Source organism: Acomys minous (genome assembly GCF_964271855.1).
Source record: "Acomys minous genome assembly, chromosome: 8".
Lineage (NCBI taxonomy): Eukaryota > Metazoa > Chordata > Mammalia > Rodentia > Muridae > Acomys > Acomys minous.
Genome location: NC_140489.1, coordinates 63,026,223 through 63,053,919, shown reverse-complemented (window position 1 = coordinate 63,053,919; position 27,697 = coordinate 63,026,223). Strand labels below are relative to the sequence as shown.

The following is a 27,697-nucleotide window of genomic DNA, read 5'->3' as shown; positions in this document are numbered from 1 at the left end:
TCCAACAAAGTTAGAAGACAAAGAATTTGGGTAAAAAATAAATCTTGAGATAAAAGAGACTCAATCGAAAGGACTTACTTTTGTACTCAGACAATTATGCACAACTGCAGTAATGTAGGCAAAATAAGCCATGGGTTCACTGGAAGCTCCAGAGTCAGAAAGTCTCAGTGCAGTGCTCCATCTATCGCTCACTGACTGTGTGGCCTTGGGCAAGTTACTTAACATCTCTGGATATTAGCTTTGACAGAGCTACTGTGACGATAACAGAGTAAGATGCCAAGTGTTGACCACAGGACCCTCAAACTGGAACACTCAAAGACTCAGTGATTATGAATGTAGCTCTTTACAACAGTATTATACGCAGAAGATTGCAGAGAAAGTGTGTTTTAAAATAAAATAAAATTCATTCAGAAACATTCCTTAAATTTCAAAGACATAATCTATTTTTGTGTGCATTTTTGTCTGCATGTATGTCTGTGTGTGGGAGTACTGGATCCACTGGAAGTGAAGTTACAATGGTTGCTGGAAATTGAACCCAGGTCCTCTGGAAGAGCAGCCAGTGCCACCAAGCTGTATGTGCAGCCCCTCATAAAGGCATGCACAACCATGGCCAGCTTTGGCAGCAGCTGTATCTACAGCAAATGATAAGCTTGGCAATGTACTTCCAATGATCAACTACAAGTCAGAAGTTTCTGGATGCAAACTTCTTTTTTGTTTGTTTGTTTGTCTGTCTTTTGAGACCGGGTTTCTCTGTATAGCCCTGGCTGTCCTGGACTTGCTTTGTAGACCAGGCTGGCCTCAAACTCACAGCGATCCACCTGCCTCTGCCTCCCAAGTGCTGGAACTAAAGGCATGAGCCATCATGCCCAGGTGCAAACTTCTTAATATTTTTTCTGAGTGGGAATTTTGCTATACAGCCCAGTCTAGCCCTAAACTCAACACTCTTCCCATTTGAGCCTCCTGATTACAGAATACATGCACCACTATGCTCTGACCCTGGATACGAATTCTTACTTTGTGATCTCCTAAGTGATACGAAATTTGGAGATAAAAAGATTTATTTTTCCTTTAACTAGGATAGTAAGACCAATTTGGTATGACTTATGGTAATTTATATGATTTTGGGGGGAGTGGGAGGACTGAACCTCACATGTGTCTTCTATGGAGCTGCACTATGCACCATCACGGTGACAGCGATTCTCAAGTTAAACCTGAGGAACATGGCACAGCTGCGATAGAGAGCGATGATCTGGCATCACGGAAAAAACAGGCCTGAAACAGGTGGTGGCAGGTGCTGTCCACTGTACAAGAAACACATGCAAAACAGGCCAGGCTCTCAAGTTATAAGCCAAAGATATTAGCTTGGTCATCAATGAAATACAGGGGTGAAATCTGCTTTGTAAGTATGTTTTGTTAGACGTCCATGTTTCAAACTCAGAAGTAGAGGAAGAAGAATGCCATTCCCAGAACCCTCAGGGTAATGTCACCACCGTCAGATTTAAGAAACTAGTGCACAGGAGGGCGGGAGTTAAACATACAAAGGGCACGCTTACTCATGCCCAGGATGACTGTTGCAGTTACAGTCAATGATTAAACACAGCTTGTTACATGAATGAGTTAAAGAAAAAGGAATAAACATTAGTTATTTGGTTAGAATTTTACAAGCACATAACACAAGGAAGGTGTAGCATTCATCAGGGTGGTTAAACAATCCTTTAAAAAAAAAAAGCATGCTTAGAAATAATCTCCATGTGTTTGACAAAAGAGGTTGGGAGCTGCCACACAAAGCAGACGGGAGGCTTCATTCCTCGATGTCATTTTCCAGCATGTCAACTGGGAATGTAGGCTGGGTTAAAGCAAACAACAAAGCAGGCAAAACACAGACAGCAAATCAAACTGCAATTATGATTTCTTTCTGAAATGAATACATTAAATCAAAGCGATGCAAAAATCAGTGCAATGCGTGAGTGCCCCAGCTGGAGACGGTTAGGAAGTGTTAAATAAACACCAAGAAACATGCTACGCATACTGGATTGTGCATTGTTTAGCTTAAACACAGATACAGAGGAAAACATCTGCAACCAAAAACAATACAAAAAACAGCACTGCAAACCTCAACAAAATTAGGAGTCAAGGGTCAGGGACCTACCAACACAGAATTATCCAACAAGATCTCCTGCACAAAAACAAATGACAGACCAGTCACGACAAAGTCAAAAGATAGATAATTAGGACAACTGTGACAACAATCAGCCAAGTGCTCGAATGCAAAGGCCAAGCGCTACCTCCAAAGTGGCTCAGCTTCCATCTAAGCATGTGCTCACAAACACTGTACTTTCTAACTTGATAAAATAAATAGTTGATCTAAGAGTTTGAAAACGGGCGACTTACAAGTTTTAGGCTATAGAGATAAGAACAAGGCAAAGACCAAGTGTCCACCTGACTGACGAGGCTTTCCGCTCTTACTGCCCCTCAGATCCACACATCTGTGGGAGGAACGCTGGGCTGTTTAAGGTTCACCTCAGCACAGCTAATGATAGATCTTTTTAAAACTGAGAGTACTCAGAAGTGATGGTGCTGTTGAGACAGGAGGGGACAGCATGCAGTTCGTGGGAGCTGCTAGTGTAGGACACCTGCCCAATGATAACATACAATTTCCTTACTTGGGGAAATACTGAAAAGTATAATAAATTCAATCTAATAAATTTAGAATTAATTTCTAGCCAAATTATTAAAATAATGAAATTTAAGGTAATGAAAACCATTTTTAAACATTTCTATTTTAAAGATTTACTTATTTTTGTTTATATATGAGTGGTATACTCTATATCTGAATGTATGCATACATGCCAGAAGAAGGCATCAAATCCAAGTATAGATGTGGTTGCTGGGAATTGAACTCAGAACCTCTGGAAGGGCAGAGTGCCCTTATCGCTGAACCATCTCCTCAGCCCATGATTTCTATTTTAAATGTAACATATCCTGTTCTTTCTTTCTTTTTCTCTTTATTTCTTTCAACTTTTTAAAGACAGGGTTTCTCTGTGTAGCTCTGGCTGGCCTGGACTCACTTTGTAGACTCAGAGATCCTCCTGCCTCTGCCTCCCTGAGTGCCGAGACTAAAGGCATGCAATACTTGCCCAACTTTTTTTTTTTTACATGAGAAAAGTAAAAAGGTAATAAGCCTGATGAGATCTTATGCATCATGGATTAGTAGGTGTTAATCTTATTCTTTGTTTCTTAGTAAAAAATCATTAAGTGAATTCATGAATCAGGTAAGCAGACTTTTATTCCCTATTTAAATACAGCAGTAGTCTTAAAGTCAGATCAACTTGCAATAGTATTTTTTTTCAGTAACTGAGCTTTGCAAAAATTCTTCAAATGTGACAATTTGTGGAATAAATTCGAGTTTCAGAAACGAGGAACTCACTCATAGCTTCATACTCACACAGAGGCAGCTGACCAGGCTGGACAAGTTGACGTGCCGTGGAGCAAACATGTGAAGCTGCTGAAGGCAAGAGATGGCCTGCGCCTGCACCAGGCAGCCCGGGGTATCTTGCATCACTGCACAAGCCAGCAGACAGGAAGTCCTTAAGGTGGACACAGAAGTATTGTTACCTGAAATAAAAAGCCAAAAGCTTTTAAAAATCAGCCTATAAAGCTACTAATCTTTAAACAATGTAAGGTTTTAAAGTCATTAAAATTATCTCATAGATCTGTCAAGTTAAATTTCTACCACAAAAGCAGACATGGGCTGGGGCACGGGTCAGTGCCAAAGCATATGCTTAGCATGTAGGAGGCCTTCACACACACACACACACACACACACACACACACACACACACACACACACACACTCCAGAGGATAAGGTGACATACTGATAGAGTATCTTGTTCTTAAGCAATTATGCGCATGTGTGAAGGTCAGAGGACAGCCTACCTGGTGGGAGTTTTGGCTCTCTCCCTCTACCATGTAGATCCTAGGAGTCAAACTTGGGCTATTAGTCTTGGCAAGATGTGCCTTTACTTGCTGAGCCATCTCAACTACTTGCTGTTTTTTTTGTTTTTGTTTTTTCCAAAGCAGGGTTTCTCTGTGTATCTTTGGCTGTCCTGGACTCGATTTGTAGAGCAGGTTGGCCTTGAACTCACAACAAGCCATCTACCTCTGTTTCCTGAGTGTTGGGATTAAAGGTGTACACCACCACTGCCTGGCTATTTGCAGGTTTTACCAAATACTCATGAAATGTAAAATTTGTTAAAAAGTAGAATTAGAAATTGCCAATCAACTCAGCTCTTCTGATATCATTTAAGAGTTATTTTCATGTTATAATCATATACCATATAATCTGAAGAGCTTTGAATATTTTAAACTTTGGACTTATTTATTTCTGGGAAAGCAGAGTTCTCTATGATACTGGACATATACTATAATTATTTAGGCATGTATTTTTAGGACACACCCATCTCTCTAAGACAGCACTTTTATCTTCTCATGGTAGGAGACACCAGGCTGACTGAACCCACGTAACAAAGCACGTTGAATACCTGCTACATGCTAAGGTCAAGACTATGACGAAGCTATTTTTACGTGTACACCTGTGATAGAGCACACCACAAAGCAGCTTCCACACACCTTGCAGCTCCGGGCCCAGTGTGGTAATGAGGGCGTTCAAGCAGCGACCAAGACTCTGGTGCACTTCGGCGTGGGTTGGAGGCACATTCAGCAGCAGCCTGAGAATGAGTGCCAGGGTAGGCTCCACGTGCACGTGATAGAGGGCACCAGCAGAGTCGATGGTCAGGGACAGCGAATGGAGCGCCCAGGTCTGGAAAGACAAAGGAGATAAAAATGTCAGTTGTACCACAACACCTAAGTCAGTAAACTGGTCTTTGTTTTTTGCAGATTAACAAATGATAGAAATTAGGGAATGGATATGCCACTACCAATTTGGAAAGAGGGAGAGTGAGCACTATAAGTTTAAAGTTTAAGAAAAAGTAAAAAAAAAAAAAAAAAAACAAAACAAACAAACAAACAAACCCAACCCAGATCTACTTATTTTATACCATGTGTATGTGTTCTGTCTACATTTTTTGTATATGCACAATATGCATGCCTGGTGACCACAGAGGCCATAAGAGGGTATTTAGCTCCCCCAAATTAGAGTGACACATGGTTGTGAGTGGTGGGAAATGAACCCAGGTTCTCTGGAGGAATAGCTGCTCATAGCTACTGAGCCATCTCTTTAGCCAAGAAAAATCCTTATCTTTAATATGAAATACAGGGAGCTGCAGAGATGGCTCAGTGGTTAAGAGCACTGTCTACTCTTCCGGAGTTTCTGAGTCCAATTCCCAGCAAGTATATGATGGGTCACAACCATTTATAATATGATCTGATGACCTCATCTGGCCTGCAGGTGTACATACAGATAGAGCACTCATATATATAAAAGTAAATAAATAAATCTTTAAAAAAGAATATGAAACATAAAACCAATTCAGACAACCATTCAAATCAGAATGATATATCTAGATCTAGCTTAGCAGTTAGAATTTCAGGATAATACTTTAGCTAAAAGCTTGAATAAATCTAGATTGTTATAAATGCTTTACTGTTCATATAAGTAACAAAATGAATGAAGAAAGCTGGACGTCAGAGTATAATTCCATTTATGTAATAGAAAAGGAGAAGTTGAAGCAGGAAGAAGAGGAGGAGGGGAGGAGGAAGAAGAATTAGAAAGAGGAAGGAAGAAGAGGACATGATGGGGACTAGTGGGCAGGAGGAGAGCACTCAGTGAGGGCCATGCGAGGGGAAACGGAGATGAATACAATCAACATACATCACGTACATGTGTGAAATTGTGAAAATGCCACAACAAAGCAATCATAATATACAATTAACATACAACAATAAAAACTAAAATGGTTCAGAGGTTAAGAACACTGGCTGTTCTTCTGAAGATCCTGAGTTTAATTCCCAGCAACCACATGGTGGCTCACAACCATCTATAATGGGATCTGATGCCCTCTTCTGGTCTGCTGGCTCCCATACAAGCTCTGTATACATAATAAGTACATAAATCTTAAAACAAAACAAAACAAAAAACAAACAAACAAAAAAACCTTAAAATGTTTGGATCATCAGTGTAGGAAGAACAAAAGGACAAACTAAGCGAAGACAAGAGAATAACGGATGCAAGGCAGACAGCATGTGTGGGAGCAGTCAGTTTTGGGGGCAGTAACAGGGATGGGTCAGGGTGAGCTGGGAAGGGGCACAGCGGTGCAGGAGGAGCACGGAGCCAACCTTGGCCACACAATGGAACACCACCTCACAACAAGACAAAGTAAAGTAAAACAAAATGCCCGGGTGTGGCACCAGCCTGGGTAACAGCAAGTTCAAGGCCAGGCTGGAGAACTTAGTCCCCGTCTAAGAGTACAAAGAGTCTGGGGATGTGAGTCATTGGTGAGCACTTGCTGGCATACACAGGGCCCTGGGTTCAGTCCCCAGTCCTGAAGAACAAAACAAAACAAAACAACAAACCAAAAGAAGCCACGAGGAAGCCTGCCAAACTTTTCAGCAAAGAGGCTGCAAAATAAAACATTTTAGACAAATACGGTTTCATATCTAGAAAGGATTGGAAGAAAATAAAAAATAGTTAAGTTCCTTTAGTAGGCTATAAACACTTTGGGACATATGTACAAGTGGGAAGAGATGGGAAAATAAACCAAACAGAACACTTGAGAGACTGAGGCAATACCCCTGATTACAAGTTTGAGGCTAGCCAGAGCTATGTAGTAAGACCTCTGTAAACAAAATAAAACAAACAACCCTGACCCCGACCCCCAGGATATATGAATGAAGCATGGCTTTAAAAGGCAACAACCACAGCCGGGCATGACAGTGCACACCTGTAATCCCAGCATTTAGGAGGTTGATGCAGGCAGATCTGTGAGTTCAAGGCCAGCCTGGTCTACAGAGCAAGTTCCAGAACAGCCTGGGCTACACAGAGAAACCCTGCCTCAAAAAAGTAAAACAAAACAAAAGCAATAAAAACAATCATCAGAGGAGGCAAAGGCAGGCAGATTGCTGTGAGTTCAAGGCCAGCCTGGTCTACAAAGCGAGTCTAAGACAGCCAAGGCTACACAGAGAAACCCTGTCTTGAAAAACAAAACAAACAAAACAGACAAACAAAAACAACCATCAGGAGAATGGAAATGACTCATATTTGATTAAGATGCCAGAGGAACGTGGAACTGACAGAATCGGGCAGCACACATAAACATATCGTACACTGGTTAAGGTGGGTTTCAGTCTCTAATCTGTTTTTTTATTTTTAAATCTCACAATGTATTATCTTCTCAGCCATGCAGAAGTACTTAGCTTCTGAAAGCCTCATATCTCTTCTAAGGGATTTCACGAAGTAAATTACCATAGGGTACCAACTATGCTAGCATATTAGCAGAACACTACATAGTGGCTAGTGCCATCACACTCAGGCTATTAGTCTAATGAAAGAGTTATCTATTTTTCAGAAAAGATACCGAATGTGATTGACTTTGGCACTCATGAGGTTGAGGGGAAGAAAGATTTGAATTCTTTTTTTTTTTTTTTTGCTTTGAATTCTTAAATCTATCAAACTTAACCACAGCTTTGACGTTTTAACACAGATTATCAGTAAAAGCAGAATCCACATCCTGGGTAAGTCATGGGTTTCAAGGAGGGTGTCACGTGAGGTGCTTACCTGCACATCAGGAGAAGTGCTGTCCTGAGACAAAGTATAAAGGACGCCAATGCAAGAACTCAAGTGCTGAGGCCCTATGCTCCCTAAGTACCTATGCAGGGATCCCAGGGCCAGAGAGTGGCCTGTTCTGGTAACCGCATCTCTTGCTGACTTCAATCTGCAAGTATAGAAATAAAAATAAAAACAGCACAGAAAAGACTCAGTATGCTAAGTTCAACCCCTAAGATTCATCTACAGGAGAGAATCTTTTCCATGAGTTGTCCTCTGAACTCTCCATGCACACCCCTCCCTTACATGAACATCCTCACATATGCACTCACACACATACATGAGTACCCACAAATATACATGGGCACCACTCAGACACACAAACATATACAATAAATAAATGAAAATAAATATTTCAATTCATGTAACTTGTTACATAAACAAACTTTTCATAAGAACAGTTAGAAAATTAAAAGGTACATTTATTGTAAAGGGATGAAGCATTCTGAAGTAAGTGGAAAGGTATCTTTCCTTTTCTTTTTTTCCTTTTAATTTGAAGACAGGGTCTCACTTTGTAGACCAGGCTGGCCTAGAACTTAGAGATCTACCTGCCTCTGCCTTTTGGGTGCTGAGATTAAAGGTGTGCACTACTATGCTACCATTTTTTTCACCATGACCATTTCAGAAATATACACACACTATTTTGCATATACATTATATATATCATATATACACACATATATTATATATGACATATACATGTATACACACATAGTTTATAAGGTTGGAACTAATACTATTTTATTAGGTTAGATTTTAAAAATGTACATGGGAACATGTGAGTTCCATCATTTCAATTTAAGAACTTTTATACTGAAACTATAAAAGCAGTTATCATTTATTGGGAATGCCCTATGTACTACTTAGGCACTTCAGCTCTTCCTTCCCCCCAACATCCCCGTGGCTGTGTTATCACTGCTGCACTGTACAGATGCTTTCAAGAGGACAGGCGACATTCCACAAAGTACCTACTTAACACAGCAGAGGCCAAGGCACTCAATTACTGTCACAGCTGCTAACCAATTGACTTTGTTTGTATTCTATTCATGCCCATGAACTTTTTGGAGCCAGGGTCTTGCTATGCAGCCTGGCTGGTCTGAAAGGAAACGAGCAGCAACTCTACTTGCTCCTGGAGGTTTATGAGTGTGCGCTACCACAGCAGGCACAGGCATGGGCTTATCTGTATCTGCTTCAGCAGCATTTTCAAATTTATACCCTTGTCCCTTAAACATCCTTAAATAAGTATGGTCATATTACTGACCACCCCTTCAGGCTAGTTCAAGACAACTGGCTGGAAGGACTGAGTGGGCTTTCCAAAGTTACAGGGGTCAAGAGTGGCCCCTGTGGTCTGCGGCCTCCTGCGCGCCTTCCTGCATCCTGCTTCTCATCTGCGACAGTGCTCGCTTTTCAGACCAACTGCCCCTCACCTGAAAACATCCAGACTGTCCACTTTTCATTTTTAGTTAAACTGTAGAACAACATTCTTACTAGCTCCATTCAACAGCAAACTATATCCCAATCTGATAACAGCCATGAGCAGTAAGAAGTTCGCTTACTTGTCAAAGCTAACTTGGGCTAAGCCAGCAGTGAAGCCTCCATCGTCCACCACCTGGGCTAGTCTAGCCCAGGCTTCCGCAGCTGCACATCTCAGAAGGGGGCTGGGGCTTTCTAGGGCTCCCAGGAGTAGTGTCAGGACAAGTCTTCTTACTTCTGGACCTAAACTTCCTTTAGAGCCAGCCACATACTAAAGGGCATGAAAAACAATTAAAATGCACAGTCAGAGTAGATTTTCTCATCTAGCTTAGAATGCATATTCTTGTCAATCGTTTATGTTCTTCACTTAAAAACGAAACCTGTGAAACCCAGAAGCCACTAATCACGGTGCCCATAATCGCATGAGCAACGAGCAGCATCGCAGCAGCTGGATTTGGTCCACAAGAGCCCAAGCCCACCGACGCCTGGCCTGGGACATCAGATCTGCTCAGCTAAGGCACCGAGCTAAACCAAGGCCAGTTGCTAACAAGTTCTTTATGGAGAAAAAGTCAAGGGCAATTCTCAGTCCTGGGACACTTTCATCAGAGATTAAGAAAAACAAATAGTCAACTTCTCCAGCAGCATCAGCATACAACCTACTTAGTTACTACAAAGTGACTTCGTTTTGAAATAGCAAGTAGACATGTGCGTTTAAGTAAAATTACCTTCAGTAAATTAGACACGGCAGAAACAACGTGCAACTGAACTGCTTGCTGACGCGCTCCTTTGGTGTGCTTGATGCTGCTCAAAAGCTGCTCCAGTATCAGAACCCTGAAATCAGAAGCAGCAAGGGTTAAGCGCAGCTAGGCTAGTAAGGTCAAATCAGCTGCGGAGCAGGTAACTTAACCCTGCCTGGCTCCCCTGTGACTTCTAAAGTGAGAACTGTTATCCAACACCTTGAAACAGTTTAAGAAAGAAAAGATACATCATGACCAAAAGGAAAACATTTTTATTAAGGGCCATTCCAGCAAGAGGGAACAAAGCATTGCTTTGTGGAAAAAATTACAAATGCCTGTCTTAGAGATTTTTTTCCCCTTGGGAAAATTCAGCTACGTCAGTACCTGTAATTTGTATAAAAAATTCCTACCCACTTCCCCTAACTTCCTGAAGCACAGGGAAAATGCTCTTTAAAAAGGGCATCCCTTTGGGCCCAGGGGTCCCGCTCAAACTAAGGCACCAGTCAAGGACAATACAGGCGGTAAACTTTAAACCCCTACCCAGATCTAGCTAATGGTCAGAACATTCTCCACAGTTGAGTGGAGACTGGGATATGACTTTCTCACGTACTCTGGTGCCTCACATTTGACCATGTCCCCTGGAGGGGGAGACCTGGTGGCACTCAGAGGAAGGACAGCAGGTTACCAAGAAGAGACTTGATACCCTATGAGCATATACAGGGGGAGGTAATCCCCCTCAGGATCAGTCATAGGGGAGGGGAATAAGGGGAAAATGGGAGGGAGGGAAGAATGGGAGGATACAAGGGATGGGATAACCATTGAGATGTAACAAGAATAAATTAATAAAAAAAAAAAAAGAAAAAAATGGCACCCCTTACTTAACGTTTTAAAAACTCATGCTTTACATCCCTAAAACTGCCTATAGCAGCAGCAGCTGTGGTGCGATGGCTAGGTTCCTGAGATCCTTCGGGAAGGGCTTGTGCTTCCTAGCTTAAAAGCTAGACAAAGTGGCCCTACCGGGAGGCTTCTGGGCTTCCAGCTGTCCCCTCCAAGAGGACTGCGGACCTTTTCTCCGTCTCCGTGTCCTTTGCTGTCTGTGAGGTAGGCGGTTCTGCCCTGGCAGGCAGTTCCAACATGACACACCTCCACCAGCTAAACCACTGATTAAAACCTCTACATTTGTGAGCAAAAATATTTTTTCTCTTTATTATAAACTGATTACCACAGGTATTCATTAGACCAACAGAAAACTGACAAAACTGAGTAGTATTATTTGAGAATGTCCTAATTCATTATTCAATGTTGACAATTACACAAAAATTGTGAAATATGACCTTTAACATTACAGAATTTGGCCTCTTACCAAGCAGCTTCAAGGGAGGGAGGTACAAGCCTGCAATCAGGAGGATGAGACCAGAGGATGCTGAATTTGTGCCAGCCTGGGCTGTGTAGTGAGTTCAAGGTATTCTTTGTTTTTTGTTTTTGCTTTTCAGGACAGGGCTTCTCTGTTTAACAGTCCTGGAACTCACTCTGTAGACCAGGCTGCCTTCGAACTCACAGAGATTCGCCTCCTTTGCATTACCACCCAGGAAGACCTCTATCATTAAAAAACAAAAACAAAAAGGTATGTAGGTGTGTGTGTGTGTGTGTGTGTGTGTGTGTGTGTGTGTGTGTCAGGGGTCAGGGAACAACTTTATGGAGCTGGTTCTCTCTACCTTAAGGTATTTTTCTTCCCATTTATTTGCAGGTCAGATCTCTATTATACAGTGTTTCAGCCAATAAGGCTTAAAGTTTGTCCAAATTTGCTATCAAAGCAAAGGAGATACGGGCATTGTTCCTTTTAAAAGCCCAACAGTACAAGAAGTTCAATGGAAAAAGAAGGTATAATAAAAATGGCAGGTCACTAAGAGTTGAGAGAAACACATTACTCTCAAATCCACTTACAACCCTAGCATCTAGAAAGAGTTACCATTAAGATTTCAGAATTAAAAAAAAAATCTTTTTAGATACTCGTCCTTAGACTTATGAATTTTCAAAAATTAGCCTTACACTATAATTACATTGTTACGACTTGTCTTTTTTTCCTCCTAAGAAATATTTCCTTCTAAGAAAATTTCCAATTTTATTAACTATTATAAACATTTAAAAATAAGTATTAGCATTACCTTAATTTGGGATCTTGGGGCTATTGGTAATTGTTTGTTTGTTTTTCTTTTCTTTCTTTCTGTCTTTTTTTTTCTGAGACAGGGTTTCTCTGTGTAGCCTTGACTGTCCTGGACTCACTTTATAGACCAGGCTGTCCTCGAACTCACAGAGATCCACCTGCCTCTGCGTCCCAAGTGCTGGAATTAAAGATGTGCGCCACCATGCCTGGCTCAATTTGTAATTTTTTTAAAAATTAAAAATACTATAGCTGTTACAGTGGTATACACCTGTAATCCTAGCTCACGGGACGCTAAGGCAGGAGGATGCTGAGGGTTTGAGGCCAGCTGGGACTACATAGTAAGCTTCACGTTAGCCAGGAAGTAAAACAAAGAATACAAATGACCCGACAAACCCTTTTAAGTATTTGCATTTTAATTGCCGCAGTGCAAAGTTTTCTGTTTCTAGATTTCTCTGGTGAGAATATAAAGAATAACCTGGTTTACAAGATAATTTCCAGCCGATGAGACGGACGGCTGATAAAGGCACTTGCTGTGATGCTTCCTGCCCTCACTGTGCTTCCTGGAACCCACACGGTAGAAGGGGAGGAACTGATTCTCCCACACCTCACCCATAACTAACTACATGACATAATAATAACAGGTTCCCTTTTGGTTTGAGTTGGGGAATAAGATGGAGGTAAAGGTGCTTGCCAGCAAGCCCATCCCTCAGCCCACACGGCGGGAGGAGAGAACTGACTCCTGCCCGCTGTCCTCAGACTCCCACACAGAAAAGGGTTTTTATTTTCTTGGGGGTCTTTTTGTTTTTGTTTTGTTTTTTTTTTTTTTTTTGGTTCTTTTTTTGGGAAAGAGTTTCTCTGCATAGCCTTGGCTATCCTGAACTCATTTTGTAGATCAGGCTGGCCTTGAATTCACATCTATCTGACTCCGAGTGTAGAAAATACATTTTTGTTTTGTTTTGTTTTGTTTTATTTTTAAGACAAGGTTTCTCCATGTAGCCCTAGCTGTCCTGGAAGAAAATGTCTTTTATTTACATGTGTTTGTCTGTGTTTTGCCTGTGAGTGAAGCCTGAAGCAGATTTTAACCTCCTGGAGCTGGAGCTAAGGGTGCTTGTAAGTGGCTAATGTGGGTGCTGGCATCCACACTCTAGTCCTCTAACAGGGCAATAAGCATTAAATAATCAATAAGATCACACTTAACGATCAATAAGATTAACTCTGAGCCATCTTTCCAGTCCCAATAATTTCAATTCTAAATACATAATACATTAGAAAACTGTATTTTAAACTTAGAATAAACTCTTAGCATTGAGACATTTAAAAAATGGTATTTTCTTTTTTCATTTTGTCTGTTGGTATTTTGTTTTTGGGAGAGGGTCTCCCTGTCTAGCACAGGCTCCACTGTAACTGACAATTATTTTGCCTAAGCCATCCAGTGCTGGGATTACAGGTCTGCACCACCATACTGGCTAAATATGGATACTTTAATTAAATCAGTTCTAATCTAGAATGCAAAAACAGAACACATACAGAAAAGATGTCTAGAGTGAGGAGACAGCTCAGTCAGTAAAGACCTGAGTTCAATGCCCAGCACTCATGCCAAGCAATGGCGGCCCAGTACTCCCAGAGCTGGGAGGCAGAGGCAGAAGGACCTCTGCTGCACCAGACTGGGCTAGTTCCGGGCCAGTGAGAGACTTCTTCTAAAAACAAAAATGACATGGTGGCTAGCCTCTGGCCTATCTACCCGCATGCACATCACCCGCATATGAACATACATGAACACATGCATGGAAGGAGCCCAAACTGGGACAACAGAAAACTAGAAACTTCTATTCACATAGCTCCATTCCTAAGGCTCTCTAATGACACCCACAGGAAGTCACTGAGTTAAAACAACCTACTTTCTGTTTCTGGGATCCTGGACGGCCATTTCTTTAAAAACAAGCAAACATGCCAGGCGTGGTGGCTCATGCCTTTAATCCCAGCACTCGGGAGGCAGAGGCAGGTGGATCACTGTGAGTTCAAGGCCAGCTTGGTCTACAAAGCGAGCCCAGGACGTCAAGATAGCATAGAGAAACCCTGTCTCGAAAAACCAAACAACAACAATAAACCAAACAACCCCCCCAAAAAAACAAGCAAACAACCAACCAAAAAATCCTCAAACTACTGCCTACCATTTTTATTCACTTAAAATCAAAAGAGAATAACAGGTCTTGTTGTTATGCCTGAACATTTAGTTACAACAAATAAAACCTACTTCCAAACCGTTGAATATTCACTATATTATTATAACCTGGCTAGGGAAAAGGATGAGCACAATTTAAATGTCATTAAAATATAACAAAATTAAGAAATCAGCTGGATGCGCTAGTGCACACCTTTAATGCCAGCACTCAGAAGGCAGAGGCAGGTAGATTTCTGTGAGTTCGAGGCCAGCCTGGTCTACAAAGCTAGTCCAGAGCAGGCAAGGCTACATAGGGAAACCCTGTCTCTAAAAACCAAAACCAAACCAACCAAACAAGCAAAAATAAATAAATAAATTAAAAAAAAATGCCCCGCCCCCCCAAAAAACCCTCCTTGAAACTCTAACTAGATAATATATGAGAAACTTGTCTACAAGAAAAATAATCATTCTGTTGTAAATAGAAGAACATTCTTTTTATCAGAAGGTCTTCAGAAGATGTGGGCGATTTAATAAACAGACTGTATCCAAGTTGCTTCAGATATAACTTCATGACAAGACTATTGTTTAAGATTTCACCCAGGGACCAAGCTAAAATTTCTAACTAGTTGCTATCCACTAGGAGATATGATTGGATGAAATGACAGAATAAAAACCATGATCTAGGAGCTGGCGAGATGGCTCAGAGATTAAGAGCACTGTCTGCTCCTCCAGAGGTCCTGAGTTCAATTCCCAGCAACCACATGGTGGCTCACAACCATCTATACAGTGATCTGATGCCCTCTTCTGGCCTGCAGGTGTACATCCAGGCGGAACGACATATACATAATAAATAAATAAATCTTAACTTTTAAAAAACATGATCTAAGTCAAATGCGTTGTGGTCAGAATGAAAGATAAGGAGGAAAGGAGGGAGAAAGAACATGGGTGAATAAATGGGAATTGTGATAACCTGTAAAATCGTGACCAGCCATTTAGTTTCTCCGACATTTCCTGAGTAGTGGATTTTGATCGCATAATTTTATGCCCTATCAGGTAAGAGCCTGGTTCTTGGTTAACTGAGAAATCATTACTTAGCCTTTGGTTTTCTTTCTTTCTTTTCTCTTTTGGTTTTTCGAGACAGGGGTTCTCTGTGTAGCCTTGACTGTCCTGGACTCACTTTGTAGACCAGGCTGGCCTCGAACTCACAAAGATTGACATGCATCTGCCTCTCTGAGTGCTGGGATTACAGGTGTGTGCCACTGTGCCTGACTAGCCTTGGGTATTTTCAAAACCCTCTGCTTCCTATGTGCTGGGATTGTGGCAGATGCCATCAGGCCTGGCTTGCATTGAGTAATTTCTTGTCAATATTAGCCACAAGAAAACAGCCTTTTTTTGTTGTTTGTTTGGTTGTTTTTTTTTTTTTGTTTTTTTGAGACAGGGTTTCTCTGTGTAGCCTTGGCTATCCTAGACTCTCTTTTGTAGACCAGCTAGCCTTGAACTCACAATGATCCGCCTGCCTCTGCCTCCCGAGTGCTGGCATTAAAGGTGCATGCCACCACACTTGGCGAGAAAACAGACTTTGCCTACACTGTCCAATGAGAAATTTCTAGGTTAATGAGGTCATTTGATGTTGTCCATTTTACCCACCAGCAATGTGTTCATCAAGACAGCAGTTATATTTTAGGATAAGTGGTTATTGAAGAGATTTACCTTTGAGCCTCGTCCACATTAGCACAGACAACCCCAAAGAGCTTGGATGCAGAGCTAATAACTGACAGTGCTGGAGGCAGGGGCTTAGGCACGGAGTCTCCTCCCACATCCTTCTCGTAAATAGAGTAAGGATCATATTCTAGACTTCCACAGGCAACGCCATTACCAAGCAGGAGCTAGACAGGGGGAAAAGTACATAAGGGTTTAAAATCATTCAAGACATAATGGCCTCAAGAATTATTTTAAGGGCTGGAGAGATGGTTCAGTGATTAAGAGCACTGTCTGCTCATCCAGAGGTCCTGAGTTCAATTCCCAGCAATTACATGGTAGTTCACAACCATCTATACTGGGATCTGGTGCCCTCACCTGGCATGCAGGTGACCTGCAGATAGAGTACTCATGTATGTAAAATAAATAAAATCTTAAACAAAAATTATTTTAAAACCACCATACCTGTTCCTCTATAAACCTATGGTCAGTCTCCTGCAGCAAAGGGCTTAGTATCAAAAGGTCATCTGGATGACAAAGGGATGGAAGTAAACACGTGGATGCTGCCGCTTGCGTATCAGGGGCAGTCAGTTCAGCAGCCAGCTCCTTGAGGATAGCACAGAGGTTCCCTTGAGTGAAGAAAAGAACAATTAGCAATTTAGTACTTACTAGCTTTTATCCTTAGAGTACAGGGTAAAAGGAGTGCCCAGGCTGAGGTTTAAAGTATGACAGCTTCAGACGCCATTCCTCATCGTTGGCCACTGAACTGACACGTGAATGTCTTGGCTGTGTGTCCACTACTCCCACAGCTAAGAACAGACGGTAAAATGACACTGTGAAGCATATGCCTTTTAGCAGTCAGTACAAGTCACCACTGTTTAACATAAAACCACATGAAGTACAGAAGCGGATGAGTCCAATTCACTCATGCTTTAAGCATGTAAGTAACCAAATGTTCTTCTTGCTTGTGAAAGGAAGGAAGGAAGGAAGGAAGGAAGGAAGGAAGGAAGGAAGGAAGGAAGGCAGGCAGGCACGCCAGGTGTGGTGGCTCACATCTTTAAGCCCAGCACTTGGGAGGTGATAGCTGTGAGTTCGAGGCCAGCCTGGTCTACAAAGTGAGTCCAAGACATTCAAGGCTACACAGGGAAACCCTGTGTTGAAAAACCAAAACCAAACAAACAAAAAATCAAGAAAGAAAGAAAGAAAAAGAAAAGAAAGGATGAAGAAAGTAAGGAAAAGAAAAGAAAACAAAACAAAACACCAAGTTGGGCATGGTAGCACATGCCTTTAATCCCAGCACTTAGAGACAGAGGCTTTGAGTTCAAGGATAGCCTAGTCCACATATTGAGCACTAAGACAGCCAAGTTTATTTAGAGGCTTTGTATCAAAACAAAGTAAAACAACTGAACAGGGCTGGGTATGTAGCTCAGTAGTATAACACTTGCCCTGCACATACTAGTTCCTAGGTTCACTCATTAGTACCAGGGAAGAAAACTTTAGCCTGGCAAGGTGGGACAGTCCCATAGTCCCATCAATACACGAGACTGACACAGAGGGATTGTCCAGGACCTGGATAGAAGCCTTCCTGAACAACATACCACAGTCTCATCTCAAGAGAAAAGGGAAGGAAGATGGCAGGAAGAGATTGGTAAAAAAAAAAGCAGAGACTGAAAATATATATCCACTATGAAAAATGTCAAGCATCAAAGACACTGGTGTTACAAGCCATGTCCCCACACCTAGCATGTGCTCAGCTCTGCTTCCACAGAAGATCTGCATGTTGATATGACTACATGTTGATATAACTCATCTCTTTGAATCTCATCTTCCCTATGTTTTCCTTCATTTAATTCTTTTGAAGAAACAATGTTATGTGTTCTATAAAACTTTCTGGAGTCTGGATTTTGATGATTATAGCTCTCTGGTACAATTTAATACATTAATGCATTATTATTATTATTACTGCTGCTGCTGCTGCTACTACTACTGCTATTATTTACTCTAGGTTTGACCTAGAGATAACACTTCTTTTCCAGGTACAGGTAATGGGCAGTTCTGTGTTGTAAAATATCTAGACACTTGGACATTGAATAGATACTTGATCTTTAGTCATTTTTAAAACATGAAATTAAGATAACGAGATTATGTTTAAAACTTTATTGTATTTTCACATTAGTGAAAAATTAATTAATGATAATAGGTGTTGAAAAATATACTAACAGCTTACAAAAGAGCCCTCTTGAGAAATGTTGTAAGACAAGTCAGAAAACAGGAACAGCAGATCACTCAGAGATCTTAACGCAGTCTACATAACCTTAGGCCCTTCAGGGGCTGCAGCCTTAAACAGAACTAACTCTCCCTCCCTCTCCTGGGAGCTGCCAATTACCAACTGCCCAGTTCTACCCGCTCTGTCAGGTTTCTCCTGGGAATCTGGAGATCTTGTGCACACAGTCACAACCAATGTGCACTCACATATGCACTTGTCCTACTGTGCCATTCACAGCTTCTGCTGTTCTGTGCCCCTCCCTGGTAGGGAATACAGAAAAAAAAGTTTTAAATTATATTTTAATTTATTTGGTACATGTGTGTTTGTGTGCACATATGCACGTGCCACAGCATAGGTGAGAAGGTCAGAGGACAATTCTGGGGACTCAGTTCTTTCCTTCCAGCATGTGGGGCTGGGGTCAAACTCCAATACCCAGGCTGGTAGCAAGCATCTTTACCTAGCGAGGCACCTCTTGGCCCTGACTCTGTTTCTTTTTCCTCCTCCTCCTCCTCTTCCTCTTCTCCTTCTTTTTTGGTTTTTTGAGACAGGGTTTCTCTGTGTAACAGCTCTGGCTGTCCTGGACTTGCTTTGTAGACCAGGTTGGCCTTGAACTCAGAGATCCGCCTGCCTCTGCGTTGTGAGTGCTGGGATTAAAGGCATGAGCCACCACATGCGGCTCTGACTTTGTTTCTTAAGGAACTCCTTGGAAGTGGCTTCAAATTTGAAAATGTGTATTATTCCCAATTGCATTCCCTAACTCCCATTCTAAGAAAACACAGTTTTTCTTCTTAAATTTCTTCAAAGGTAGACTTGTACCAACATTCATAAAAAAAAAAAAAAAGAAAGAAAAAAGCCTGTTGACTGTAAGTTGATAGTCTTACATGTTTAAAAACTCAAAACCCTGTAATTTTACTCTAATGTATAAACTTTAAGTACGAATCCTGAGAGTTGCTTTTGCTGCAGCCTTGGCTATAAGCTGCGCAGCACTGGTTGTGAGCCAGAGTACTGTGAGCTCTGGTGACAGGGCACCTCTCTGAGAGCACAAGTGAGGCAGGCCGAGAGCTAAGCAGGGGCTGCCTTTTAGGGCACTGGTGGAGGCAGAACGGTATGAAACAAACCGCCTACCTCCCTCCCTCCCTCCCTCCCTGCCTGCCTTCCTTCCTTCCTTCCTGCCTTCCTTCCTTCCTGCCTTCCTTCCTTCCTTCCTCTCTGCCTATTTTTGTCTTACCTTGTAGCACAGGCAGGCCTTGAAGGCACTCTCTCTAATGCTACCCCACCCGCAAGCGCGCAAAGACTACAATGTCTGCCGCTAAACCCAGCTGACAAATTTACTCATTGTCTTGACCCCACTGTTTACTAGATAAGTATTTGAGTTCACCACCAAGAAAGGCGACTGTAACGAGCCACAGCGCTTCCTACAATGAGTGAAGTAACTGCTGCATACTATTTTTTTGAGCAGGGTCTACCATACAGCAACAAATCAACTGATACTCCTGGGTAATGATGATGAACAAATATTCTGCCACTCTTTCCAAGGACATGGCGGAAGTGAACGCTCTGGTAGGTACACACATGAATCAAAAAGACTCAATGGGAACAATGTCATTCACATAATTACCAAAGCCAAGACGGATGCTGTATATTAATATTCTCAATTAACTTGGCATGTTATACTACTATAATGTGCAAAAGATGAGCAAAAAAATGTAGTTTCATAAGAAATACAGGAAGTCCATGCAACTTAACATGGCTTAAGTATTAAAAAGAAAACAGAAGTCCCAGGGAATAGAAATGTCAAGCTTCAGCTCCTAGAGTAAACAGCTTAGAGCAGCAATGCATTATCTGCAAGCCATGTTTTACGTCAGGTGTGACGGCACAAACCTGTGGTTCTAGCACCCAGGAAGCAGAAGTGAAGGCGACCCAGAATTTCCAGGTCATCCCCAGCTACATACATAACAAGTTTGAGGACAGCGTGGGCTAGACGAAATTGTCAAAAAACAAAAACAAAAAAAAAACAAAACAAAAAACAAAAAACAAAAAAAACTAACCTTATATTTTTTCCCTGAGACAGGGTTTCTCGGTGTAACCCTGGCTGTCCTGAAACTTGCTTTGTAGACCAGGCTAGCCTTGAACTCGAGAGCGCCACCTGCTTCCCCTCCCAACAAAGACAATCTTATCTATTGCAGAATTCCACTAATACAAAGTCATTTTTTCCCCTATGCCTAGTAAGAACAAAACTTAGGTTAAAATGTGTACTATAAATAGCATTCTACAAGAAAACTAGGAAGAGTCAAATTTATAATAGATTTGCACCATAAAATCTGTAAACAAACAAACAAACACCTGAAGTCTTGCGACTAGTTTTGTACATAGTAGATCCACAGGTCCTTCCGCAAGGGAAATGTAAGCAAGATATGGAAAGATACAAGAACTATTCGCACTAGATTCCCTGTCTCCTTCCTTTTGAGGTGTGGTGTAATTCACGTACCTGGAACTCGCTATGTAGCCCAAGCTGTTCTCAAACTAACAGTCCTCCTTCCTCAATGTCCAAAGTACTAGAATACAAGTGTGTTTTACCACACTTGGCAAGGAGGCGGGTTTACAAAAATGCATTGTGTTTAGTATAAAACAGTGAGCCTGGGGATTAGGACAGACTCCAACATCCAAGGAGAAAGGCTCTAACTAATCGCCACGACTCACTCACTCAGTCAAGGGTTTAACAAGCAACTATTGATTTCTAGACAGCAAATTAGCCACAAACAAGAAAATATTTTGGGTCTAAGGCACATACCTTTATAGGTCTCAGGAGGTAATAAAATTAGCAGTTCATAGAGTCTCTGTCTATAAACTACTGATGGTGTTTTCAGAGAACTTCCATATGTTTTTAGTATTGGAGAAAGCCTTGAAACAAAAGAAAAAGTATATCTTAAGTGTATATATTATATGAAAATGTACAAGCACAAAGCAGGTTGACATATAAACACAAGCTAATGAACGTTAGTGCGAATTTATGCTTTTGAAATAAAGTGGGATTGTAAGTCTAAATGGGATTCTAAGAACGTAGCTCAGGGGAGAGCACCTCCCTACTGCATGAAGCCTGGCTTTCATTCCTGGCACTTCAACCAAACTAACCAACCAAGCAAACAAAACAGCAATCGTAATTTTTCTGCCATTCTTCAAAGTGAAACTATAAAGTCAATTTTCATTTCAAAGTTCATTAAGTATTTATTATTATAACAGAAACCTTAAACTCCTAGTACAAAATTTCAAAAGTTACAACTTGGCATTTGCCAAAACCAAAAATATATTAGGTAGAAAATTCACTCACTAAATAAATAATGTAAAACAAACACTGGTTTCATTTTATAATCTTCAGCTTGATAGTCATGATAGGACAATTTTGAAACCCCACATAGAATATTTTAGTCATGGACAGTAAGCTAATCCATCACATGTTTGTGTGCCTTTAACGTGGATCAGAAAATTATAGCTAATACATGAAAACTATTCATATTCACATATGTTAAAATGATTGATTATGTTTTTAGGATTCTGTAGCATTCACTTGGTTTAGGCGCATAGTTTAGTTCAGGAGTCATCGGCTGTTTCTGTGTACTCAGATGAGCAGAACAAAATGAGAATCTGGGAAATAATTTTGTTTGTTTTTGCTTCTATTAGAGGGAACGGTTACAGTTCCCAACTGGCCTATCTACAAAAATACAGGGAAATAAGTATACACAGTACAGATGGAAGGGTAAAGTTCTCATAATTAGACCCAAGAAGGAGACTTTTTAAGGCCAAACACTCCCTATCCAATAAAGACAAAATAAAATTAACCAAAAGTGGGGGAGGGCACGGAGCCAGTGGGAGCCGCAATAGGTAAAGCTGTTGTTACATAACCCGGACAACCTAACCCTAATCCCCAAGTGTGATCCTGGAACCCCAGGGGAAAGGACAGAACTGTCTGACTCCACAAGCTTCCGCTAACGCCTGCTCTCACCCACAAATGATCAAAATGTAAAAAGCACAATACAGAACCTGAGCAGATTCAGAGTAGGAATACAGGGGCTGGAGAGATGGCTCAGAGGTTAAGAGCACTGTTTGTTCTTCCTGAGTTTGTCCTGAGTTCAATTCCCAGCAACCAGGGTAGGAATACAAACGCCAGCACCACCATGAGGACCTGAGGCTGGCTTCCACCCACGTAAGGTAAAGACAAAGGAGTGGGGCCCCTTAAAGGGGTTAACATGGCTCTAGGCCCTTGCAAAGGCATTATCAGATTAATTCAATTAGTCAAGGAAGTATAATTCTAAACGCCTACATACTATTTTAGAATATAAAAAGCTATAGGTGAAAATCTTATAGGAAGAAAATGACAAGCCGAAAACCGTGACAGGCTAAGCAAGTAAGAAACAGCAACAATAGCACATGGCATGTGTAAAAATTCTGTTTGTTACAAAGTGAATCAAAAAGAATTGAAGTGTCAGACAAAATGTGATAGATGTTTATTCAATACTTACTAGAAACTTTATGAGCTAAACAGTTTAAGATTAAACAAAACAAAACAAAAAGAGGTGATAGAGAATGATAAAGTAAAAACAAATTTTACCATAAACAAGGCTATTTCTCACAAAGATGAACAGGTATGCCTTAGTGAGCCTCAACAGGAAGGACAAGCAGAAGCATAAAACAACTCCAGAATGAAAAGACACTACAGTTATGGCAAACTCTAAAGGTAGGATTTTAAAAGATTAAAAAGAACAAAGTGGGGCCGGAGAGATGGCTCAGAGGCTGAGAGCTCTGGCTGCTCTTCCAAAGGTCCTGAGTTCAATTCCCAGCAACCACATGGTGGCTCACAGCCATCTATAATGAGATCTGGTGCCCTCTTCCGGTGTACAGGTGTACATGCAGGCAGAGCACTATATACATAATAAATAAATAATTTAAAAAAAAAAAAAGAAAACATGGGAGAATAGTTAAAAACAAACAAATAAGGTCATGCTGAAACGTCTGAAAATAAAGATAGGTTAGGAAAACTCTTGGAACATAGCACATATCTCAACTGACCTCACAGAGTCAGGAATAAAGAAATGGATTTTACATTATTAAAAAACATCATGTAGAAATTTCAGAGAGATGCCTCTCAGAAAGTTTCATGTGGCCAATCACTCCAACCATACATAAACTCTCCTGATGAAATCTTATTTTATGAGGCTAGTAAGATTTCAATACTTCGTGAGAAAGTATAAGAAATAGGACAACATCACTAATGACTATATATAAAGAAACCCGTAACAAAACCACATTCAAATGCTTATAAAACTGACCGATAAAGGCCAGGCCTGGTGGTGCGCGCCTTTAATCCAGCACTCAGGAGGCAGAGGCAGAGGCAAGTGGATCTCAGTGAGTTCAAAGCCAGCCTGGTCTACAGAGCGAGTTCCAGGACAGCCAGAGCTGTCACACTGAGAAACCCTGTCTTGAAAAACCAAAACCAAAACCAAAACTGTGGCTGGAGAGATGGCTCAGAGGCTAAGTACCCTATCTGCTCTTCCAGAGGTCCTGAGCTCAATCTCCGGCAACCACATGGTGGCTCACAACCATCTATACTGGGATCTGATGTCCTCTCTGGACTGCAGGTGTACATCCAGATAGAGCACTCAGACATAAAATAAATACGTAATTGTAAAAAATCTTAAAGAAAAAAAAAAAAGAACAGAAAAAAAAACCCTGACCAATAAGTTTCTTAAAGTTTGTCATATTAAACAAAATTTGATACAAATCAAAATCTTCTTATATTAAAAAATAAAACAAAACCCATCATCCAATAGGGCATGTACTTAAAAGCGGTCCACAGCAAACGTCAGTGTCTCTCTAGTCTCTGCCTCCTGAGTATCTGACACGTTATTCTGGTGTCCTGAACATGAATTCTGTGTTGTCGCTTCTGTGTTGTTGTTTTTTAATTAAAAAAAAATTTATGTGTATGGGTGTTTATATGTGTATGTATGTATGTATGTATGCACATGCCTGGTGCTTATGAAGGCCAGAAGAGGCAATCGCATCATCAGAGACTGGGGCTACAGATAGTGGTGAGCTGTCATGTTGCTGGAAATTGAACTACAGTCCTGGAGAAGAGCAGCCACGGCTTTTAACCACTGAGTCACCCATCTCCCCAGCCCATTGGTATGTGTTTCTGAGACAGAGTCTCAACTATGTATCCTAGGATGGCCTACAAGTTGCTTTGTAGCGCAGGTTGGTTTTGAGTTTGTGGTGGGTGATCATTTTGCCTCCTGTGTGTTGGCATCATGGGTGTGCTTTACTAAAAGCAGCTTCTTTGCAGTAGGAACACACACTTAGAGACTAGGCTGGCCTCGAACTCATAGAGATCCACCTGCCTCTGCCTCCGAGTGCTGGGATTAAAGGCGTGCACCACCATGTCTGGCGTCAGTTCCATTCTTATACAGTAGCAATGAAGAGATCATATATACCACACACCACGTATTTAACAACAGAAATAAAGTACCTGGGAACTGAGTTTTTAAAAGTAAAACATCTTGATCTTATAAGAGACAGCAATAATAGGAATATACTGTGTTTACATTATTATAAAAATTTTAATTTTCTTTAGGTATAGATTCAGTTACAAACACAGTTTCAACAGATGATGATCCGAAGTGCAAGAATGCCAAAAAATATAAGGTGGAAGTGCTTGCTGTAAGACATGATTTGTTATAAAGATGATGTGTTGGCAAAAAGGCAGGCAAGCAGACCAACGGCCCACAGTGAGGAGCAAAGAAAGAATCACCCACGCTTAGGGGTGTGATATGTGAGGTAGTGGTGTCACTCACCGAAGGAAGGACAGACTGTTAAAGTTAAGCACAATCAAGGAATTGTCCACATGAAAAAAGAAAATGAAATTGGATCTTGGTCTGGTCTGAATTTTCTGTCCCTGAACACTCCCGTGTTGAACATTTACCTTTCTCAGCAGTGAGCAGGCCATGCAGAATCAGGATGGCCTCAGCCACATTGGTGTGCCCGGGAGCACCCAGCTGCGGGAGTGCTAGTGTCACCTGCCACTAGAGTCAGCTTTGACAAGAATTAGCCGGTGCCTTTGAGGAGGCTGCTATGAGGCACAATACTGAAGAGGATCCAGTTTCTGCCATTAACCTTAATAAATTGTGGGTGCTGGTCAGTGAGCATCTAAGAGCAAAACGAGAACAGAGCTTTCTCCAGCACTGACCGGCACGACCAGACTCCTGCCAGGGTCGGGGAGGGGAAGCTCCAGAAGCAGCCTCCTCACCAAGTCCAATTTTTGTTTTTGTTTTTCAAGACAGGATTTCTTTATGTTAACACCCCTGGCTGTCCTGGAACTCGCTCTGTAGACCAGGCTGGCCTCGAACTTACAGAGATCCACCTGCCTTTGCCTCCCAGTGCTGGAATTAAAGGCAGGTGTGCACCACCATCAGCCACACAGCAAAGCTCAATTTTTTTTCTAGGTTCTTTTGTTTTATTTTGAGATACGATCTCACCATGAACCCTTGGCTGGTCTGGAACAAGACCAGGCTGGTCTTGAACTCAGAGATCCATCTGTGTCTACCTCCCTGGGACTAGGGCATGTCTCAGCACTTCTGGTTCCAAATTCCTCAGTAGAAGAGATGAGGGAAGATTAAATGTGTCCTGTTGGCTTGAAACCACACAGAGGCAGCTCATTAAATGCTACCCATTAAATGCAAGGAAATAAATTAATGAAAACTTAATGTTCAATCCAATACTGTTGAAAAGCTGGGCCTTTTGCCTTCGACCTCATCAATGATTAACGGCTTTATGAAATTGTTTGACAAAGGCAGTTGGGTTCCCTTTGCCTTTGTGTCCCTTCCGTCACATGAGGACACATGATCCACCCTCTTCAAAGGAGGGGAAAATAAGGTGCCATGTTGGAGACGGAGAGCAGGCTCTTACCCGACACTATTCTGCCAGCACCTTGTTCTTTTTTTTTTTTTTTTTTTTTTTTTTTGTTTGTTTTTTGAGACAGGGTCTCTCTGTAGCCTTGGCTGTCCTGGACTCACTTTGTCGACCAGGCTGGCCTCGAACTCACAGTGATCCGCCCGCCTCTGCCTCCCGAGTGCTGGGATTAAAGGCATGCGCCACCACGCCCGGCTCAGCACCTTGTTCTTAGACTCTCAGTCTCCAGAACTGTAAACATCATTTTCTGTTCTCTCTATATCACCTGGCCTGAGGCATTTGTCAAGCAGGATAAATACATTAAGACAGACTTACACTACAAAGTAGAAAAATCAGTTTAAGATGGATAAAAATTGTAAACATAAAAGACAAAACTTGAAATAATAGAAAATCTTAGCAAAAATATACATGATGGGGCCAGTTGTGGTGGCACATATCTTGAATCCCAGCATTTGAGAGGACAGGCAGGTGGACATTTGTGAGTTTGAGGCCAGTCTGGTCTACAAATGGAGTCCAAGACAGCCAAGGCTACCCAGAGAAAACCTGTCTCAAAATGCAAACAAAACAAAACAAAACAAAACAAAACAAAACAACAACAACAAAAAACCCCAAGCCAATTCCCCCTGCCCTCCCAAAAGAACACCACCTGAAAAAGTAAAACATGACATTTAAACTAACAACATATTGATAACAAATATTTTTAGTATTTTAATGGGCGGCAATAGTATGGCAAATATGTAAAAAGCTTTATAAATCAACTTAAAAGGACAAACAACCTAAAAGAAAAAGCGACCAGATCAAAGGCACGTCCATCGCTCATGGTCTAGTTCAGCGAAACAAGTACAAGCGTCTGTCTCCATGAACAAGTTGCGCTGGAGAGCAGCCACATCGGTTTCCACTCAGCGCCATGCACGATTCCTTCTGAGCTGGAAGAGCAGAGCAACTTCAAGGCAGCCCTCAGAGCCTACAAAGCTTTAAGTACTTACTGTGGCCCTTAGCAGGAAATGTCTGCAGGCCCTGCTCTAGCCATGTCAGACTCAATGGTGTTCATCTAGTATCATATTTAACAGGCCATACCTGAAATGCATATTTCTTTATATATAAAATGGCATATAATTAAAAACCTTTGGAAAGATTTTTCTCTATACCCTACTAATTTGGAATCAGTGCTTATAACTGTAAGTCACACACACTATAAAAAAGTATTGGCTTCTCTAGTGTTTTATCAGATAGATGTTAGATCCACTTACAAGAAGTGTAAACACACAAAAGCCTGAAAGTGTCAACAAGTGCCTGCTTCTTAGGACCACGGAAGAGCACTAACGAACCAACACAATGCATGGCAGGGTTAGGGTTTAGTCCCTTGTTAAATCTGCCTGTACAAAAGGTTTATTATTTGCCAAGTAATTTTCCTTCCCTTTTATATGCATTTTCTCTCAAGATCCTAGCCTGAAAAAAGAG

The 27,697-nt window shown here is 41.4% G+C and overlaps 1 protein-coding gene across 3 annotated transcripts in view; it reads right to left on the bottom strand.

Moving 5' to 3' along the window:
* HEATR5A (HEAT repeat containing 5A) overlaps window positions 1-27,697 on the bottom strand; it is a 102,794-nt gene that overhangs the window by 41,191 nt on the left and 33,906 nt on the right. For all 3 annotated transcript variants that reach the window (XM_084791784.1, XM_084791786.1, XM_084791785.1), the window contains exons 14-21: window positions 21,072-21,181; window positions 16,480-16,643; window positions 16,027-16,202; window positions 9,980-10,085; window positions 9,338-9,525; window positions 7,734-7,890; window positions 4,631-4,820; window positions 3,446-3,615 (exon numbers count right to left, since the gene is read on the bottom strand). In XM_084791784.1, coding sequence (XP_084647910.1) covers window positions 3,446-3,615; window positions 4,631-4,820; window positions 7,734-7,890; window positions 9,338-9,525; window positions 9,980-10,085; window positions 16,027-16,202; window positions 16,480-16,643; window positions 21,072-21,181 — 1,261 coding nt within the window. The remainder of the gene's footprint in view (window positions 1-3,445; window positions 3,616-4,630; window positions 4,821-7,733; window positions 7,891-9,337; window positions 9,526-9,979; window positions 10,086-16,026; window positions 16,203-16,479; window positions 16,644-21,071; window positions 21,182-27,697) is intronic.